Source organism: Cylas formicarius, unplaced genomic scaffold (assembly GCF_029955315.1).
Source record: "Cylas formicarius isolate icCylForm1 unplaced genomic scaffold, icCylForm1.1 PGA_scaffold_10__41_contigs__length_53128322, whole genome shotgun sequence".
In the NCBI taxonomy this organism is placed as follows: domain Eukaryota; kingdom Metazoa; phylum Arthropoda; class Insecta; order Coleoptera; family Brentidae; genus Cylas; species Cylas formicarius.
In genome coordinates this window covers 1,550,143-1,572,344 of record NW_026844214.1, presented here as the reverse complement: position 1 = coordinate 1,572,344, position 22,202 = coordinate 1,550,143, and the positions used below count along the sequence as shown (strand labels likewise).

At 41.2% G+C, this 22,202-nt stretch overlaps 1 protein-coding gene across 39 annotated transcripts in view; it reads right to left on the bottom strand.

Moving 5' to 3' along the window:
* The window catches only part of LOC132696830 (microtubule-actin cross-linking factor 1), a 290,827-nt gene that overhangs the window by 43,262 nt on the left and 225,363 nt on the right, over window positions 1-22,202 (bottom strand). For 35 of the 39 annotated variants that reach the window (XM_060661956.1, XM_060661989.1, XM_060662074.1 and 32 more), the window contains 3 exons: window positions 16,124-16,239; window positions 5,983-14,911; window positions 942-1,511 (listed from right to left, as the gene is read on the bottom strand). In XM_060661956.1, coding sequence (XP_060517939.1) covers window positions 942-1,511; window positions 5,983-14,911; window positions 16,124-16,239 — 9,615 coding nt within the window. Of the gene's footprint in view, window positions 1-941; window positions 1,512-5,982; window positions 14,912-16,123; window positions 16,240-19,028; window positions 19,325-22,202 lie in introns of those variants that run through there. The other 4 variants (XM_060662163.1, XM_060662182.1, XM_060662215.1 and 1 more) reach the window with 2 other exon arrangements.

Here is a 22,202-nt window from a genome sequence, read left to right as displayed (position 1 = left end):
CAATATAAGAATGTTTGTACGCCCCTGGAATTAAATAATCTCGTAAGTAGGATGGGAGTAATTTATTTTTTATTTTATATATAAGCATTATTATTAATCAAAAGTTTTATATTAGATTAGATAACTTGTAAGTTAGAGTCGCTACATGTATCGATTCAGTAATTATTTAAAAAAAGAAGTAGCTGATTTGGTTTACTTATCTGTGATAACTACAATAATAAAAAAATATCATCTAGTCAAGACCGACTTCTAAAGTGTGTACATTATCAAGTTTTGGTAAGAGTCTCGTGTTGACACAACTCCCGAGCTCGCACATACCAGTTGGTGCCAGACAAGTCTTGACATATTTATGCAATAGTCTAGTTATAGCAAAATTTTAAAGAACGTTGAACTATGAAACTTTACTGCGGTGAAAGAAATACTGAAAGAAGGCAGACGAACAACCACTGCTGTGCTCGTAGGTACACCACAAGTTCATGACTTCAATAGGTCTGAAATTTGTCATCAACTTCAACAGCTTTTAGCACCCAATCATGAGATCAGAAGTTCATCGAAAGAATGGCGCAAACCTTACCACTTAAGATGCTTACTGTATTCTGGGATCGCGAGAAATGGACCAGCAAGTTACGCGTTATCGCAAAAGGATAATACACGACCACGCACCAAAAAAAAAATGGGATGGGAATTGCTTGTTCACCCACCTTCTTCGCCGGAACTAATACCAAGTGATTATAATTCCAGATTTGAAAAAGCCCTTAGAGGTTGTCCGGTTCAAAAATTACATTTCAGTGTCGACAGAAATGACAAAATAAAAATGAAGTTATGACTAAAAGTGGCCAAGAATACGAAAAATTTCCGTTCTTCCAGTGCCGCCACTTTGGAAAAAGCTAATTGCAGTGATGTAGGGAGAAATGATTAAGGCCGTAATAACATTTCATTACCTTTCCTTCATCGACGAACTTCTGCGCGGACATGGTGATAAACCTGAGGTCGGCCTGATGCGCGATGACGTCACTGACGAATTCTTTGGTGCTATCGGCGCTGGCACCCAGCCGGTCCAAATCGCTGACGGCCCTTTCCTTGTCCTCCAATAGCCGTCTCGCTTTACCCAACCACGTCGAGAATACGTTAAGCTCCCCGTTAAGTTTGGCCAGTTCGTCTCTGGCGCTCAACAGCTTCCTCAAAAGTTTCTCGGTACGATCGGCGGCCTTGTCGAAACGCGTCTTCAGATTGCGCGCGCTCTTCTCCAAACCGGACACTTCGCTCTTGGACAAGATGTCGCCGGCGGTCAGCACCAACTGCCTGACTTGGTCTCCGCAGTGCGCGACCTGAGTGGAATGCTGATCCAAATCGTCTCTGATCTGTTTCACCGCGTTTATTTGATTCCTGAGTTCTTCTTCGATCTCGTGAATGACGTCTTGAGAGGCGATTTTATCCTCGACCTCGCCGATCCAACGGAGCAATTTGGACAGCGTTTCGTCGCACAGCTTGTATTTTTCCTCGACCGCTTGCTGAAACGCGAAGCTCCTCGTGAGAATTCGTTAATATTTTGACAGTGGGCCAGCCCAGTCGGCGAATGGTAATCGTTTTTAATATTTTCGAAACTGCTTGTCGGGATCAGTGAGAACGACTTTTTTTTTAAAACAATTCAAATGTTTTTACAAAACGTCCTGCGTCGGTTTTTGTTGAATTATACTTGCTGACGTTTCGTCGATCATCCTGTTGGCTTCTTCAGAGCTTGACAAACTGGATCGCATTTTACTCTGTACCTGCTTATATATTGTTTGAGGGGGGCGGAGACAGATAGAAACCTGACCGGAGGTTAAGACTGTTAGATTGTTTATAGGTTTCTATAGACTTTCGGATTTTTCGTTGGTAGGAGAATTGAATACATGCAAGAATTTTGTGTTCGGCAACAGCTGATGAGTTTATTTGTCTTAGTCGTAAGTCTCTTTCGTGTTCTTTAAGCCTAGTTGACGTCCGGTCTCTCTAATGTATTCTTGGCCGCATATACAAATAGAATTTTGTTTTTGACGGACCGAAGATGTTGAGAGTTTTTTGGACAAGTGGTAAATCTAGTTTCGACGTTATACTTCTTCAGAACTCTTGATATGTGGTCAATGAGTGGCAAACGTAGGATTGCTTTCGGCCCCATTGCAATTGAATGAATATCTTCAATGTGGAAATTATTAGAGAAAAGAGCAGAGGTAAGGTGTTTTAATTCTGGGTTCAGTGACTCGAGCTGAGATAGGTTTACGGCACATACTACCCAAAATATATTGATTCAAATTACGTTGTCCATTAAACGTCCAATTCAGATGATCCCGTGCAAAGTGCTTGTCGAAGAGCTGGAGTAAGTTTTGGACCAATTGCAGTTGTTTTCGGGGTTGTGTTATTTTTATTCAGACTCTTCTCACCGACCACTGACTAACAGCTACTCTTCGATCTTCATTGAGCTGTTGTTGATAACTTCAAACAATAGAGTAAGAGTAAAATGCGAGCCAGTTTCGGGCAAGTTCTGAAGAATCCAACAGGATGATTGGCGGGACGTCAGGAAGTTGGATCCAGAAGTTTTGTAGAAAGTATTACAGTAGCCTGTGGAAGTTCGTTTGAAAAATTGAAATGTTAAATAATAAAAATATATAAATAAACTGAGATCAAATTATCGACTGGGCTGTGGGTATTGAAAACTGCGGTGCAACTAAAAAGCTGCTATACAAAACAACATATAAAAACAGAAGGAAATTGAAGAAGTAAATACTTAAAAAAATAACATAGCTTAGAGCTAGACAGCCCTATGGTCCTAACACATGCACACACAAGCTCGGCGGACACACAAAAAAATGATGATACGATGTTAGTTAACAAAATAAAATATAAAAACATGTTACCTAAACGTATGATAATAGACACCTGTGAACAGAACTGATTTAAACGAATCACATAAACACATAATTAAAAAAATAAAAGTATAACTTATATAAAAGTGCATTAGTTAAATAATTATTTTATGTTAAGCTTATTAATTATCTGTACAAGATGCGAAACGTCTTAAATCGTTAAACGCTATGATTACACAAAACACTACCTAAACAAGAGTGATAATTATTAATCCTATGATGGTATTAATAAATAACACTAGATACTACAATTAACAATGATGATGGAACGGTGGACGCAGATTTTAATTATTATTATTTTTTTAAGTAGTTAAGCGCGTAAACATACGAACAACAAGCCAATCGGAGTTACAATGAGGTGCAATGCGACGGTCAATATGCCAGTTTGAATGCAAATGTTCTAGGTATGCAGGCAGGATCACCACATAAAAATGATTAACTCTTGGAGGAGGTACTGCGAGCTGCAAAAAACCGCTATATGAGTTTTCTCGAACAAGTTAAAACTCTATGTGAGGAGGTCGCTATTCAAATTTCAAGATTTATTCGAAAATAAATTTGTATGGAAGGCGTTATATCCAAAGCAGACCAACATCAACGCCCGTAGAAATAATGAATGAAAAAGCACTGTTTTGACGCTAAACTGATTTTGGTCAAGGTGTTTCTTTATTCTGCAAAACTAATAACCGAAAACTTTTAGTGTGCTGATTACTGGTTTAGAATGAATGAAAATAAACTTCAGGCAATTTCGGAAAATTAAAAACTTAACTCTGATTGAAAATAAATAAAACATATATCTGAAGTTAATAATTGTATGATTTTGGGCACAAAACTTTCGTTTTAATGTTGGGTCTCCTTTGAGTAGTCCATCTAACCGACAAAAATCACATACCACCCAAAATATATGAGAAATATAAATCGGCATCCAGATGATCAAACCGTATTTGACACCCACAACATGTGAAACGAATTGCTTAATTTTAAATTTGTGCGACTCAAATTATGTTGTCCAATTAAATGTTCAGTTGCTATTTTGCGTTTTTGATTTATGGTCTATTGTGAGAATTATTGCCTGAACTATGTATCATGTTATACATCATACTTAAAAACAAAAAAGATGTTTCGACCCCATTTATTTTCTTGTTTCTTCTTCAATATCTAGTCACTACCGGAATATTATCACGGGTTTCGGAGCAATCGGATGTTTTCGGAGATTTTACCGCACGGTTTGAATTGTGCAGTTCATATCAGTGAATGTATTCGTGTTGTTTCGCAAATGTGTACCCGAAACTAAAGGTCGTAGAAAAAGCATAGTATGTTTGGTAAACTAATTTTGCTACTCATGTCTATAATTACGCACCGATTTAACGTGCGGGAAGCGTCACTTTAACACGTCAGTTTCGTTTCCCACGGATCCGAGCCGCTTCGGACATTTTCGGGATTTTTTACAGCACGGGTTTGCGAGCAATCGGATGTTGTTTTCGGAGATATTTCCTACTCTTTGAATTTTGACGTTTGTTTATTTTGACGGTCATATCAGTGAATGTTGTTTTCCGAAAATATACCCAAAAACTAACGATCGTAGAAAATGTACAATATACAACACGTTCGGTAAACCTTTTAAGTCACTCGTATATTAAACACTCGCTCCGCTGCGCTCCGCTCGTGTCAAATAAACTCGTTAGTCAAATGTCGTATACCGCACTTAATGCATAATATACTGTAAGTCAATCGTTTATGAAATACTCGCTCCGCTGGTGCCAAATTAACTCGTCATTCTATGCCGTTTACCCCACTTGTTGCATAATAAAAATTTGCGTGCATAGGAACTTTTGACGTCATTTTCACTTTTTTGTTGTAGAAACTACTGATCAGAGAAAAAAAAGCTTTTGAAAGACAATTTAATATGCTTTAATACGAGTATAAATTGATTAAAACTATTAATTATTAACTTCTTTTATTGCTAAAAACTAAGAGGGTTGTTGACAATCAGCAACTCAACACTTACTTTTTACTAATGGGTATGACCCCCCTCTTGCAATAATAACATCTTTTACTCGATTAGGCATAGATCTCATCAAGTTCGCTGTTGTTTCTTGTGAAATGTTAAGGCACTCTTCCTTTACTGCAACAATAAGCTCTGGGATCGAGGTTGGGGTATGAACTCTGTCTCGAATTCTCCGTTTTAGCTCATTCCATAAATGTTCGATCGGATTGCGGTTGGGACTGCACGGTGGCCACTTCATAACTCAAAAACCGACTTCTGCAATGTAATCTTGCAGCATTGTCATGCATAAAAATAAATTTTTCTCCAATGTAGTCGACATATGGTACCACGTGATCTGATAAAATATCCTCGATGTACCTACTAATAGCGACTTTTCAATTTTCATGGAGCTGTTGTTGCACTTGAACCGCATTAAGGTGACGATTTCGTATTATTGTTGACACAATAAACCGGTCATTACGAGCCATTGTAATTCGATTTCTGGCAGCCAGTTCCAGGGCGCTTAGCGAAGGATCCGCTCATACTGTTGTCAGTTGTCGAGTAACAGCTTGCCGGCGAAGTCCACTTTCAATTAAAGGAGCTTTTTGGGGCATAATGTGCATCAAGGTAACACAATTAAACGCTATCCAAATGGACAAAAACGAATAATGTAAAAATTCCAGTTGCAAAGGGGATTAATTTAAGTCTACAACAAGTTTGTTACTATCACTATTATAACTACTGCATGAACACGTTTTATTTGTTTAACCGTAACTACGCATGTAAAAGATCAGCAGTCTCGACAAATTGAAACTCATATTAAAGCATATTAAATTGTCTTCCAAATAGCATGCGCATTTTTTGGTCCAGACGAATAGTTTCTAGAGGCTAGCGGCTTTTTCTTAAAAGGTTGGGCGGTACGTGCGGCAAAATATATCAAAAATAACTGCTACGTAGCGACCTTCCTGCACATTCGAACGAACCGATAGTTATTACACCGACATTAGCGAATTAAAAGAAGATACACGTGCAAATAGAAGCGGCGTAACACGACAAAGCGAATAATCGAAAAAGCCAAAAACCGAAAGGTAAACTTACCCGTTGTCGGGCAGGCAAAATCAAACCCTTCTCGAGGGCTTTGGCGAAATCGTACTCCTTTTTCTCGGTGACGTCGACGATCCTGCCCGCGACCGGATCCGTAATCTTCATTTCGACGCTTTGCAATAACGGCACGATGTTGCCGCTTTCGGGGTCCTTAATCACGGTAGTGCTTGGATCTACCAAATTCTCGTCGATCGCTTCGTTCAAGGTCAATTTCTTTCGATCTATTATGTTAGTCGTAACGAACGGGTCGTTAAAGCGACCGGTCGTAGGATTGTACAAGCCGTAAGCGATAGCGTCTATGACGCTGAACCCTGCGTTCGGAGTTACCAAAAGTCCGGTCTCGAGGGCCGCTTTGAGGGCGTACAACTTGGAGGTGGACGTGTCCAATACGTTCCCTTTCTCCGCGTCTATCAGGCCCTTTCTAAAGCCTTCGGGAAGTTTTACGAGTTTCTTTTTGTTTACGTCTTTTATGAGAACGGTATCGGGATCGACGTAACCGAGGGTGATCGACTCTTTCAGCGTCAGCGCTTCGCCGGCCTCGTTGTCCGCGTACTTGCCGGTGTTAACGTCCAAGTACCCGAATTCGACAGCGTCGTTAAAAGTGACCGGTTGTCTCAAATATATCGACGTACCCTGATCGTAAGTGACAACCAACGACTTGACTCGATCGGTGACGCTTTCGAAGATGATCGTTTTGGTGACGCTCAACTCCTCGTCCCTGATAGCGTCCGCGACACTTTTGTACTTACCCGTTCGCAGATCTTTGACTACGGCGACGCTCGGGTCCAGCAATTCGAACTTGATCGCCTCGTCTAGAGTGCAAGACCGCGGTTTCGAGGACGCTACCGAACTTACCTCGTTTTTCTCGACGACTTCCTCCGCCAAAGGCTTGTCCAACGTCACCAACAGTCCCTTCCTGAAGGCATCGTCGAAGTTATAAGTCTTTTTCGATTTCGAATCGAGGACCCGCCCCTTTTCGACGTCGATTTTGCCGTCGCGAATGGCCGCGGACAACGATCGGACGGAGTAACCGGTCGGATCTTTCAACGCGGTAGTTCGCGGATCAATGAACGTATTGGCGAGCGCTTGCGAGATGTCGTAAAACTCGCCGTTTACAGGATCGGCGAACTTGCCCGAATCGGGTCTGTAGAGGCAATTCCCGATAGCCTCCTCTAGGGTCAGCGGCGTTTTCGCGGTCACGATAAGTCCTTTATTTTTGGCTTCCAAAAGATCGATCGTTTTACCGTGCGGGAAGATATAGCTGCACAGTTCGTCGTCTATTAATTTTGTCTCCACGGCGATCGGCAATTGCACGTACTTGTTGAGCTTGGAATTCTTAATCAACGAGGAGACGGGATTGATCAACTCGTTCTCGCAGGCTTCCTTGAGATTGTACTTTCTGCCTGTCGCGGGATGAACGAAGACGCCCTCCTCGGGTATATAGAGGCCCATCTCCAACGCATCGCGCAACCCGAAGTTGGCCGACTCGATGTCAACAATGAGACCCCTATTCAGAGCTTCGGACAGTTTCGTAACCTCATCGCTCGTCGGGTCTTTGAACGTACCGTTCCGCTTGTCTATTACACCCAATCGACAAGTCTCCGTCAAGTTGTACAGATTGCCTCGTCTCCTGTCGTAGTAGCACGGCAACAGGGGATTGATGTTGAAATTTCGAATGGCCTCGTGCAAGGTGACCTTCCTATCCGTGTTCGCGTCTAATATTTTACCGGTATTCTCGTCGTATAGTCCTTGGTGGATCGCCCTTTGCAATGAAATGGCCGCTTTGTTGTCGACGAGGATGCCCAAGTCGAAAGCTTTTTGCAAAGACACCTCGTAGTTCTCGCCCTTGGAAAAGTCCCTCACTTTGCCCGTATTGCCGTCGACGTAGTTGTTGTGAATGGCGTCCACGAGTGACATCTTGCGCCATATTCCCAGGCGCGTGTCCTTCACGCTTACCGATTCCGCATCGATCAAACTGATTTCTATTGCTTCTATTAGGGTTAAGTACTGGCCGGTCTGCGGATCTAAGAACAACTGAGACTCCTCGTCGTAGATACCTTTAGCGATGGCCTCGCTCAACGGCACGGGAGGCCTGATTTCCACCAAAAGGCCGCGCTCGAACGCCTCGTTGAAATCGATCGGCTCGTTGGATTTAATCATCGTTCCCCTGCTAGTATCGATAATACCTTCCGTAATGGCTTGGTCGAACGTAACTAACTCCTCGTCGATCGTGACTAAGGTAGATGAAGTATCCACGTAGCCTCTGTTGATAGCGCTCGCGGTTTTTAGCCTCTCTTTGCTCTTTGGATTAATAAACTTCCCGGTTGCTGGATCGTAGAAACCTTTAAACACCGCTTCTGGGAGGGTTATTTGAGTTTTGTAGGGTACAAGCAGACCTCTGCTTTCCGCGTCGCACAAATTCATCTCGACCTTTGAAACTGGATCGAATGCTTGTCCTTTGATCGGGTCTATAATTTTGGCTTGGATGGCTTCGTTCAAAGTTATAATATCACCTGACGTGGGATCTTTTATAGTTAAAACGTTAGGGTTGATGATACCACTATCGATCGCTTGACTGATTGTGACGGCGGTATCGTTAAATATAATTTGACCGGTGGCGGGGTCGTAAACTTTCTGAGCTAATGTCTCTTGCAACGACCAGGGCAAGACGGTGCTCAGAACGTAGCCTTTCAAATAGGCTTGGTCCAGCGTTAACAGAGGACTGGTCAATAAACCTTTCTCGACGTCTATCAAATTAGTTTGTATTGCTTCGTGAATTTCTACGATACGGCCACGTTTGTCGTCCTTGATGCGAGTGGTAACCGGGTCGATTAGTTTAAATTCGATGGCTTGCCTCAGAGATATTTCTTCGCCAGTTATGGGATTCAAAATGAGACCCGTATGGGGAGAATAGTAATTGGACAAAATAGCTTGGAGTAAATTAAATACGATCGGTTTTGTACGAATCAATTGCTGCTCTAGGGCTTGGTTAAGGAGAACTAATTGACCAGACTTGGTGTCTTTCAACTTATTCGAGTCGATCATGTTCTTATCGATTGCAGATTCTAAAGTAACGAACACGTCTTCCTTGACATTTTTGATTTCGCTGATTTTATCGTCTACCAGATGCCGTTCAATGGCGTCTTGAACGTCCAATAACTGTTTTGTGAGAGGGTCCTTAAATTTAGACTCTTCCGGTTGATACAATCCCTTGTGGATCGCAGCTTGCAACGAAACAGGTCTGGGGATGGTTAAAACGAAACCTTTAAGGAACGCATCGACGAAGGACAATTGTGTGTGGGAAAAGGTGTCGATGACGATGCCCCTCTGCGGATCGACCAATTGCTTATCTACAGCTTCGTAGTACGGCACCAATTGCATATTCTTCGGATCTCGAATGGTGACTGATTTGGCATCGACAACGTTGGAAGTTAAAGCCTTGTGTAAGGGAATCCACTCTTCTTCGACACGAACTTCGGCAGTAGCATTATTGAACTGATCGGTGCTTGCAATTTCCTGCAAGGTTATGGGTTTGAATTTTTCTTTAGGTTTGTCGTTTACGTTTATAATCCATTTAAGCTTAACCGCCTCAAAGAACGACACCTTTTTACCGGTTTTAGGGTCCACCATGTATCCCGAATGCCTATCGACTAGAGGTCGCTGCAGGGCTTCGTGAAGGGATACGTAAGAAGCTGGCTTCTTCGTTAAATCTTTCACCAAGACCGTATCTGGGTTAATGACTCCAAGGTCGTAGATTAGTTCTTCAAACGTGACGTGCGTGTCGGTCTGGGGATCAACAAACATTCTAGTTTTTAAATCGAAATATCCCAACTCAGCCAAGCTTTGCGCTGTCAAGTATTTCGAAATTGTAGTAGTCACCGTTCTATGTACTTCGATAAGGATGACCCTGTGATTGTTAAGGACCTGTACTTCGTCGAGAATGCTGATTTTATTCTGATCCAATCCGTCTTGGACTGTGTACGGAAGTTCCTTGTTTTGGTAAAGAATTCGGCAAATTTTGGGCTCGATCAAACGATCGGCAATCGCATCGCCAAGAGGTAGAATTTGAACTAAATCGCTACTGAGCGATTCTTCCTTTTTAAGGATGTGCACGGTCGAAGTTTTGGTTTGTTCCTTGATTTGTCTTTCCTGTTTCTTATTTTCGGCGTACTCCTTAACCGCGTTGACAGCTGCCACGCCTGCCAAAACCGGGGCTACAACGGGAAGAGACAAACCGCCCAGAACAGCAATCAGTCCCTTCTTGGTCGCTTCCTTGAAGTCGACGCTTTTCCCAGATTTTTCGTCCCTGACTTTTCCAGTGGCGGCATCGATCAAACCCTTCTCTATCGCCTGTTCGACGCTAATAGGCTTCTGGGAGGTAACGTCGTATACCATAGAGTTCGGATCGATAATTTCCTTTTCCAAGGCTTCCTTGAATGTAAGCTCTTTCGATTTGTCGGTGGGATCTTTGAACTTTTGCGTATGTTCGTCATAAATGGTGTGAAAGGCTTCGGCGATGTTAAGCTCGCTAACTCTAGTCGTACCGGTAGTGACAGTTTCTTCTTCAGAGGAGGCCGGCACTGCGGACAAGTGACCCTGTAGGAGCGCCTCTTTTATAGGAATTTTCTCGCCAGATTTCGGATCGGTAAACGTACCTGCGTTCATATCGACCAGACCACGATTCAACGCATCGGAAAAGCCCATTTTAATGTCCTTCATGATAGTTTTATTCTTCGTCTCGCTGACGTCTTTAACGATTCCCTGTTTCCTCGCCTCGTCGATAGATAAAATCTGACCTGTTTCCGAATTTTGCACCTCGCTTTTACTCAACAGAACGTAACCCGATAATATTTCGATCGTCTTGGTGGTCACCGTGTGGATGGTATCGACGGTCTCGGTCAATGTCGTCACGGGTGTGGTGGTACTAAAGGACGCGACGTCGGTAGGTGTTTTCACCACCAACAAACCTTTTTCGACGGCCTCGGATACGGAATGCAATTCGCCAGTTTTGGGATGTTTAAAAGTACCGGCATCGATATTGATAAGGCTCGCTTCCAAAGCATCGTCGAGTCTGACCGAGTCGGTGCTCGGGGCGAAAGGCACTGACATTATAAAGTTCTTTTCTATGGCTTCGGATATCGGTATCACCTCCTTGGTGACCGGATGTATGATTTCTTTGTTGTCCGGATCCACCAATCCGCGTCTAATCACTATGGGTAAAGTCATTCCCGCAGGTGGTATATCGATTGGAGCGTCGTAATCGGGTGTCTGGAACACGTTTTCTTTGACGGCCTCCTCCAGACTCGCGACGCCTTTCTGAGTAGCCACTACAGATTTGCTATCGTCTATAGTACCGGAATCGAGAGCTTCGCTTATCGTCACCTTGTCACCAGTCTTTTCTACGAGCGTACTTAAAGGATCTACGATATCACAGACAATTGCCTCACTAATACTTAAATGGTTGCCGGTTTCCGGATGAACCACTTTTTGACTCGCGGGATCGATCAGTCCCTGCTTTAGCAACTCTGGAATGGACAGGCTACGGTTCAAAGGCACTAGAATTTCGTTGGTACCGTCGGGATCTAAAATACCGCGAGAAATAGCTTGATTAATTGACAAACGGTGGCCCCTCTGAGGATCTACTATCAGCCCCTTATCGCCGTCCACTTTTTTCGACTCTATCGCCTCGACCAATGTCATCATTTCGCCTTCGTCGTTGGTGAATGCTTCTTTGTTTTCTAAAATGGTCGCAGTTTCCGCGTCTATGATCCCCGCCTGGACAGCGTCCTTGGGTTTGACGACTTTTTTCCGTAATTTCTGAAGCACGACCTTTTTGGCCTCGCGTTCGGGACTTAACGACTGCGCCCGTCCAATTTTCACCCTGTAGGTGGGTTCGATTGTTATTCTGGCTCGGGTTTTCTCGGCCTCCGACGGTAGATCGCCGTCGTCCAAACTTATCGTTGCCGTACTTAAAATTTTTATCTTCGACGGTTCTTCCATTTCCTGGGTGCTCACGACGGCGTGATTTAAAGCCTCTCCGGTGGCGGCGCTTCGATCGATTTCCTCTCGCGTTCGCTCGTAAGTCGCTAAATCGATAACTCCCTTTTCTAAAGCGTCTTTCGCGGGGAGATTGTCACCGGTTTTGGGATCGACCACGTACAGGTCCTTCACAGTGCGCGCTGCTGCGGTCACTGCGGCCACCGGGGCGCCAGCTACTGCCAAAATACCGAACTTGACGGCGTCCTTCAACGCGATCTTTTGGCCGTTTTTGTCGCTGTATGTCCCCTTGTCTTGGTCCACTATGTTCCGTTTCAAAGCTTCCGTAACGGTAATCATCTGACCGCTGATAGGATCTTTAACGGTCACCCTTTCCTTCGGTATTTTATTGCCCGTCACCGCTTCGAGAAGGTCGAGAGCCTCGTTTTTCTCCGGATATAGGACCACGTTTTTAACCGGATCAAATATCACGCCCGGTTCAACTTCTATCGGTTGAGACGCAGGCGTGTCGGATATTTTAACTTCCGTGTACGACGGCGGGTTCTTGTCCACCACGGCGGAGACCTCCACTTTCGTGGGCACCCCGTCCTTTTTAGTGATTTGCAGCAACCTCTGACTGTACGATTCGCTTTTGATCGGTTCCTCGAACAACACGTACCCTCGATCGATCGCCTCTTGGAGAGTGAGCTTTTTATTGTCGATGACGTAATGTCCGGTCGAGTCGATAAGTTTCTTTTCGAAAGCCCGCGACAAGCTCACCTTCCGCTTACTCGTCGGGTCCACAACGAAAACGGATGACGAATTGATGAGCTTAAGGCTCACGCATTCCTCGAAGCTGGCCAGCCGATCCGTGCCGGGTATTATGAAAAGGCCGGTCACCGGGTCGAAGAGTTTCTGATCGATGGCGTCCGGTACCGACCAGCCTTCGCTCGGAAGCTCGTACACTTGTTTCTCGGACAGTTTCCGCTCGGTCGGCGTTTCCTTCTTGACGGTCGACGAAGTGCTGGGCGAAGTACTGATAGCGACAAACGTTTCGGTACTTTCCGTATCGGGCGCCAGTTTTCCTTCGCTTATCGCCTGAACTATAGGCACCACCTCGTTAGTAACGGGATCCTTAAACGTTTGCCGTTCGTTATCGATCAATCCCGACCTCAACGCTTCCGTATACGTGATGATTTCCCGCTTGACGTCTTTACTGGTGACGGTGACGTACCTCTGGACCAGCGTGCGAACGATTTTCGTCGAAACGTTCAGATTGAGCAGGCTGTTCAACATGGCCGCGCCCTCGGGCGTGATCAGGTGCCGCGCGATTGCTTCGTTCAGGTACACCACTTTGTTCGTTTTAACGTCGAGGATGTTACCGGTTTTCGGGTCGACGTGGCCTCGGAATACGGCCTCCAACAGCGTCAGCTCCCGGTTACCTTCGTAGATACCGATGCCGCGGCTAAGCATTTCGTACACTTCCGGTTTGACCAGGTCCGTACGCGCCGCTTCCGCGAACGGTACCAACTTGCCGCTCTTCTTGTTCACCAGCAAACTGCCGTCGTTCTTCTGACTAACGAATCCTTTGGCGACCGCGGCGTTAAAGCTGATATGATCCGTTTTTTCCGGCGGTCGGAAACCGTCGACGTCGAAAATCGATTTTTTCACGACCGATATGACGTAACCGCGACCGACCGCCTCCGGGATAGACAAAACTTCTCCGGTGACGGGGTTCTTGAAACGACCGTCTGGTAAAATGATACCTTCGCGTAGGGCGTCGTTCAAAGTGAGCAACTCGTCGGTGCGCAGGTCCAAGACGGACTTTAGCGAGTCGGCGTCGACGACACCTCTGGCGGCCGCGTCGAGCAACGACAATTTCGCGTGGTGCGTGGGCGAAAGGAACTTACCTTCCGCATCGACGATACCGTCGTCGACCGCTTCCTTGAGCGATTTCGGTTTGACGATCAGCTGACGCCGTTTCGCTTCGAGCAGCGACAGTTTCTCGTGGCCGTACGCGTACTTACCTAGTTTGGGGTTGACGATGCCGCGTTCGATCGCCTGCAAAAGCGTCACCTTCGAGTCTAGTTTAGGGTCGACGATTTCCCGCGTGTCCCCGTCGACGACGTTACATTTAACCGCGGCGTCGATTTGATATTTATTACCGGAATTTCGATCGATCACCCAGCCGGTTACGTCGTCGATCAATCCCTGATTGATGACGTCCGTCAACGTTAACGCGCCCGTTTGCAGTTTGACTTCCGTGTGCTGAAGAAGGTATCCGCGTTTGTACGCTTCCTCGATATCGATCGTTTCGCCGCCGTCTAACTTATACGTGCCAGACGTTACGTCGACCTTTCCATCATCGATCGCTTGCTTAATCGTCATCGAATGCGTTACCTTTAATTTTTTCTCGGACGGATCCACGTGATGGTGCTCGGCTTCGTAAATCTCCCTCTGGATCGCTTCCAAGAGGGTGAGCTCTCGCCCGTCTTCTACGACGCCGCAAGGGCTTTGTAACCGATCCGCTATTTTGGGTTCGACGAGGCCGCGTCGCTCCGCTTCGTTAATACTGATTTGGGTACCGTCCGGCGACGCTATAATCATGCCCGTTCTGACGTCCAAGACGCGTTCCGCTATGGCGTCCCTCACGGTCATGTGTTCGCCCGTGTAAGGGTTGATTATGCCCGCGATATCGGTTATGGAATCGGTGGCTATGCCCTCGTGCACTTTGTGCACCCGCTTCAGCGATTTGATTTCAGTGAATTGCATCGACGTGCCCCATTTTTGAACGGGTTCTTGGATTATTTGGGTGAGGGTGGCGTGTTTGTCGGGCGGACGGCCGTTCGCTAACCGGTCGACTTCGTCGTAGTAGCGGTTTTGGTGGTGGTCATCGATTTTGATCGTCGAACCGTTCTCGGTACGGGTGGACTTGGTCTGGATGTACCTGCGCGTTCGGACACGATAAGATTTAAGACGCACTCGGTATATGTATCAAGGAACATAACTTGCGACAAACAGTCTTAATATAAACGCCTAACTATGATAATATTTCATCAGTATAGTGTGTCTCAAAATATATCGTCTGTGCTTTTGATGGATTCTCGCCCGAAACGTAATTTCTAGGTGATTCTGCTTTGACTTTACTTTTTTACTTAAAATTACTAAGATTTTACAACTAGACTTTTTAAAAATTTTATCCATATTATTTATCTGTTTTACTGTATAGGTAAAAGCCTGAAGGTATTTTAGTACAACTTCAAAGCGTCAAGAACACAAATAATTTCCAATTTTCCGTTCCACAGAACTGAGAAAGAATTTCATCTGTATGGTGTGTCCCAAAATATATCGTCTGTGATTTTGATGGATTCTCGCCCGAAACGTAATTACTTATTATTACTAGGTAAGGGGCGAGGCAGGGATGAGTCAGGTATATTGGTGATTCCGTTCTGTTACTTTTTTTACTTAAAATTTCTCAAATTTTACAACTAGACTTCTTTTTAAAATAATGCATATTATTTATCTACAAGTACAAGTAAAAGCCTGAAAGGATTTTAGCACAACTTCAAAGGGTCAAGAACGAGAAACAAATTTCGTATTTTCCGTTCCACAGAACTGAAATAAAATTTCATGTGTATGGTGTGTCTCAAAATATATCGTGTGTGCTTTTGATGGATTCTCCACCGAAAAGTAATTACTTATTACTACCAGGGATGTGCCACAGGTAAATGGCTGATTTCGTTTTGACTCTTATTTTTTTACTTCAAACTTTTAAGATTTTAAAACTAGACCTGCTACAAAATCTCATGCCTGAAAGGATTTTAGTATAACAGGAAATAAATTTTACGTTCAAATTTCAATTCGAAAATCATATAAACTCTTTGCACCATTTCATAAACACCATGTTTGTAAACAGTACTTTCAACATGATTCGCAACATTTTTTAATGACAAAAGTTATTGAGCCGGAATTCAGTGGTAACTTAAAACATTAACCAAAAAAGTGTCATTTTTTTAATTAATAATTAAATAAAATATAACAAATGTGTAAAACACCATAAATACCAATTAAATATCTACCAGTTAGGGCAGAAAATATTTAAGTTACGAATTTCCTTATATACCCTGTATAACGTACACTAAATGGAAATTTGACTTACTGTTTGCTGTAGTGCGTGGTGGTGGTGTAGGTGGAAGTTTGCTCGCTAGCACTGCTCATGTGGAATTCGGATCTGAAAGTCCTAAACGGCTGTGGTTTGATTTGCTCGACCAATCTCTGAAGAAAATATTAAAAACAAAAATTATTGTTAAATGGTATTTTTATCAGTTTTAAAAAAAAAATCGATATTTTTCAAAAATGAGAGGTAATTGTAGTTCTTTTTGGACTATCAGCAATGCTACCTCATATAATGCGAAATATTGATACGTAATATACGGGGTCTGGCATAGTTATAAAAAAATTCCAATTAATTACTTAAAATTTGCGTTCATTTAATGTGACAAAATAAACAATTGAGACTTTTCTTTTAACTTTTAAACCTAGCACGTTAAAAAAACTTTTATATTTAAAAAAAAATGATCATAATTATTATTTACCTTTTCAAAAAAATAATCAAACAAAAAAAAACATAATTTCAGAATACGAATAAATAAAAATTAATTTCGTAATTATAGTGGAAGGAGAATTTATCAGGAACAAACTATTTATTGTATCGGAACTTAAAATACTTCAGATAATATGCTGAGAATAGGCAATTTTCGTAGCTAGTTAGTATCCCTGACCTGGTCGACGCCCATATCTATCGATCTACTTTTAATCTGTAATAGCATTTCTGAAATTTGAACCCACATATAATCGTTTTCTATCGCATTTCGTTACACTTTGGAATTACGTTGTGTTTAAATATTTATTAATTCAAAATCAGGCTAATAGGTCAAAACAATTTTGAATTAAAAAGTTGTTAGATTGGACATTTAGACAGGTACTTGTAGATAGACAGTGATATCAAAAATATAAAAAAAATGCTGTTACCGAACGAATATTGGTTTGATAAGATTTAAGTATCAAAATAACGATCGATTTTTGCCCGCCTTGAAAATTTCGAAATAATAATAGCGAAATCAAAACCAGTTCAAATGGCCAGAAACGGATGAGAATTTTAATAAAGATTACCAGCGCAATGTAACGAAAAAGGAAAACCTACATCCGGTCAGCTTTTCCAAAGTAAAACCTAATGGAAAATGGTAAAAAATTAAATGTTAATTAAAAACGCAAGTTAATCAAAGCAAAAACCATTTGAAACGGGTTCGGTTTTTTTGTTTCTGCAAGGACGCAGACTTTGATTGTGTGTTGTGTTAATTGCGCCCATAAATCGGTCAAAATAACTGATTTTAAAATAAACAATATTTAATTCAATATTAGTCAAAAAAGACCAATACAATTTCGAGAAATGAGACAAAAATCGCAAGCACAAGATGAAAAAAGAATAAGAAATACAAATAAAAAACAAAAACGAAAAAAAAAAATGGAGATTGGATAAATTCATTATTTTATGAAGTGTGTTGCCATTAATAAACATTTGTCAATGGAGACAACCGGAAGAAAAACAAAACCAAACCCCAATCGAGGGTGGGAGTTGCCACACGTCACAGTTAAATTGTTGGTTAGTTTTTTACAAAAAAAAAATGTGACAAATAGCCGACCACTTTTATATTTATATTGACCTGATTTAAGTAACCTGAAACGTGAACGGCAATTTCAACAACGCACTGCTATATACCTTGGATGAATTTTAATTAAGCAGAATTTCAAAAATAAACTTTAAACGGCGAATACATGAAAATATTAAGCGGCATTTTTTTACGATCAGTGCGTTTTCAGGGTTCTGTTGACCGAACGCCAAAATAAAAGTGACGTCACGATATTTAATCTCGTGACTTTTATTTTGAATTGCTCTAGCCTCGCAGTCTGCAAAAATTAGAAGGAAATCGTTCAAACTTAAAGATGGATTACTACATTCGAAAATAATAATTTATAGCAAATTTGGTTAGTTTGTTGTGGTCAGCGGCAAGCTAACCAAAACTACCCTAACTAAGCAAATAAGGTTGGATTGCAAATATTTTAATATTTTAGCCAAAATATTTACGAACACAAATTCATTTATTCGTGTCAAAAAATATAGATATAATGTAGCTTGCACGATTGATTTTCTTATCATCACCTTATCAGAATCCTCAAAAATTACATTTTTGTAGATTATAGTTTAAAGGTATTTAACATCGATTTAACGAAAACCCGCGCATCCGCCATATGTCAACAATCCGATCAAAACATGGAAACTGAGAGCAGTTTATTTTTGTGTGTGACAAAATGCAAAAAAATTAAAAGAATAGAAACGGGCAATTTATAGTAGACAGACTTTTCGCATATGCAGTTCCTAAATGTGTGTTTTAATCAATTTTCGAAGACGAATTAAATGAAAAACAGGATTTTTTTTGTGCTTCTAAAATCAATTGAGATAATAAATATAAATAAATAACAAAACTACTTGACACGTTTTTACGCAAAAAGTTTTTATTTGAATATCTGAACCTTCATAAATTTTTATATATGAAAGTGTTCTTTAAAAGCAAATCACCTAGGCTTAGGCATGTACATCCAAACGACTCTCAATGTTTAGAGAGGCAATATATAAACCACCTTCTAACTAGATTGCTTTATTCACATTAATTGAAAAATCTATATTCTTAACTATTCACTAAACTAATTTATATATTCTATAAATTTCGTAACCCGTTTGCAATTTGTTGTTACGATTTTGGGCAATTTTAGCAAATGCCTTGTGTGTTGTGTGTCACCCTAACCTCAGTTTTTAAGGGTGAGAAATTTGACAGCATAACTAGTGGAATAAAAAAATATAAAGGGTTCACCACTCATAATTGTTGCTCGAAATCGAGTTACCTGCGATCTTTAAAACCAGAAATATATTAATTATTATTCACGGGAAGAAAAAAATGATATGCGTGAGCGCCCGTGTGTAGTTGCGAAATCCGAGAAACGCTTACCCAAGGAACGTTCGACAGTTCATGTTTAAAATCGTAATCCTCGCTCATCTCGACGCACGACAAAAATTACGAAATTTTTAAAACTAGATCACAGGCGGCCTCTTAAAAAAAAAAACAACATAAGGCGGAGCGTTACGCGGTATCGAACGGCCTCGTTTTGACAACGATCGGGGGCGGCGGCCGTTTCTCCTTCATCGGCGAACGAAGTTAAAAGTCAATTTTTCCAAAAACGCGAAAACGGCCGGCTCGTAATTCGGATCAAATCGCCGGTAAATTTCCACGAGAAAATCTACACATCCATACGCGATCCGCAATCAAACTGACAGTTGCGGCCACCAACAAGCGAAGTCGGTAGGCGATAAGGCGACCGAACTTTGCCGAAGGCGAGACGAATCGGTCCGATCCGCGTGTGCTCACCGACGTTTATTTTTAGTGTTGATCTTACGACCGTTTCGAGTGCGAATTTTAATTAACACAATGCCGCAAAGAACAACGTTTCGAGAACGATCCCGATTCATCATTAAGGGGATCGCGAATTCGACGAGAAACAGACGGGATTCTTGTTGTTTGGGCGCCCCATTTTAACCCGCCGGGAACATCAATTTTACAAGTTGAACGAGGTATGGGTTGCTTTTCGGTAATTTTAAATTATTCCCCGATAATTCTATTTGTTATTTGTTTGAGTCGCGTTTCTTTGTCGCAACTTTAAAATTTGAAACACATTTATCGGCATAAGAATCTGCAAATGTCGGCCATAACCTCACTTTTTTTTTAAATCGAAATACTTTCCTCTTGAATGGTATTTGACGGTATATGTATGTCAACGATAAATTACATTCAACCCGAAATTAGCTGCAATGTCATTACGGTTGTATTTCAAAATTGTTTCACGTCTTATTTGTTTACCTACCTCTTATTCCTACAAAACAAATAATGAATGTTTATTTCTCTTAAAAAATTGGAATAAAACTACTTGGTTGTCCTTCAAAAATAAATATCTAATTACGTCTTATGTGTCGAGTTTTCAATTCACCTCATATGTGTCTTGAACCATCAATTTTCATTCTATAATCTAATTCACCTTTCAAAAACATCTTTGGTTATGTTGTTTGACGCCAGATTTGCATAGTTCGCAGCAGACAAAGTAAAACAAAGGGGTTAGATTGGTTATTGGGGTAACCACAGTTTAACCAGTGGTTAAGTATCGATCTCGCTACCGATTGATGTTTTATCCAAAAAAAAAATTCATAGTCCCATAGAGACCAATATGTTGTGACAATTACAATAATAAAAATACCATCTAGTCAAGGGTGAAAATAATGTTTCCGTTTACTAAAAACAAGAAGCAAAACAAAAGTAAACTTCAAGTTTGTAGTTTAGTTAATTTTTTCATATTCTTAAGTTGCCAGTAGTGTCTGTGAATAACCAAACTTTGTTTTGGAAGTACAATTCGATAACGTAAAGTAATTCCCATCGTGAAATCCCAGTGTGTTGTGGAATCTCAGCAGCCAATCAAATGCTCTATTGCTGCGTAAGGCCTTATATGGTCGTAATCACGTTCGCCCTCGTCTATTGACTCACAGAGCAAGTTGTGTAGAAGTGTGTTTTGAAAGTGATGTAAGGAATAGCCGTGATAATAGTGCGCCAAATAGAGAAAACGACAAGTATTTTCGGATTGTTATTGGAATAGATAGAGAATGTCAGTAAGTTTACCCCGCTTTTTCACATTGCATTTATGATCCTATAAAATGTATAATCGATCTACATACATACATAAGACAATGGTGATGTAAGACCGTAAATTTAGACGTTTTATTTACAACGAACCGACGTTATCACAAAATTTCCGCTCCAGACTTACATTTAAACGGGCGACAAGCGTTCTTGAATGGACCAAGGCCGACGGAATTTAGGAATGTCAACGTATTTCGCTGCGTTCGATCGCCTCCAACGTAGTCGCGTTAAAATAAAAAATGACGATTGCGAAACTAGCGAGCTTAAGAGAAAAAATACCTGGAGGTTAATAAACAAAAATATTTAGTGGCGTTTATTTTTAAACGTTCCGTCAACCTGTTGTTATCTGCGGACTCTCGATGACGTAACTATGGTAATTGGAAAATCGACCGGTATATATTAACAGTAGTCGACAATTTGTATCAATTCGAATAAATTGTCTATTAATGCCACGACAATTGCCGACGCCAGACGTTGACTTTTAAAAGTAGAAAAAAAACGCATTATGCAAAGTAAATGTAAATCTTTTTTAAGAATTGATCCTTATTTTTTGCTAAATTTTAAAATGCTCGTGTGCGCTATTTAATAATTAAATATAATTACACGAAACAAGTTTGTAAGCCTTTTAAAAATAAAGAATGCGAAATTTTTAAAAATTAATAAGAGTATGCGGACGTTATTTCGTGTTTAACATTAACAAATTTATCACCTGTTTACTCAGTGCAAGCTGCAAGTACTCGAAACCGTGTAGATAACTCAAGTGTATTTGCATTTCGCATTATATACAACAAACAACATATTGTACAGTTTATGAAATGGTGTTTGATTTCTTTCATATATGTTTAAGAGGCTACATTATCCTAAAAAACGGGGTTATGGTACGTTAACATAACGATTTTCTCTTTATTTTGAAGAGCTTTATCCTCGTGAAAATAATTAGAATTGGACCAGTGGCGTACATCAAAACACAACTTTACAATTATCTCAAAATTGGGCATATGAAAAAATTCAAAAAACACTTTTATATTTATATCGAGTTGTATTTTTTAAACGTTATAAACATTTTGAAAAATCCATAATCGCATAATATATCATTATAGTGACTAAATGGCACTGTTTCGTTTGAATTATATGTTTATTTTTCTTTTCAAAGAAACTGTCTGCAGGCTATTCTAATACTATTTCCAAAACTTCCGGATTCCTCCTGCGTCGCTTTTTGTTGACTCGAGCTAGCTAGCGTTGATATTTTTCGTCTGGTCTCTCCAATGTTGCCGCATATGCATAGAATGCTGTAAGCTCTCATCTCAAATGGAATTTTGTCTTTGATGGATCGAAGATGTTGAGGGATTTTTGGAGATGTGATAAATCTGGGTTTGTCATTATATTTCTTTAGAACTTTTGACATGTGGTCAGTGATGTTTTGAATGTAAGGAAGGACAA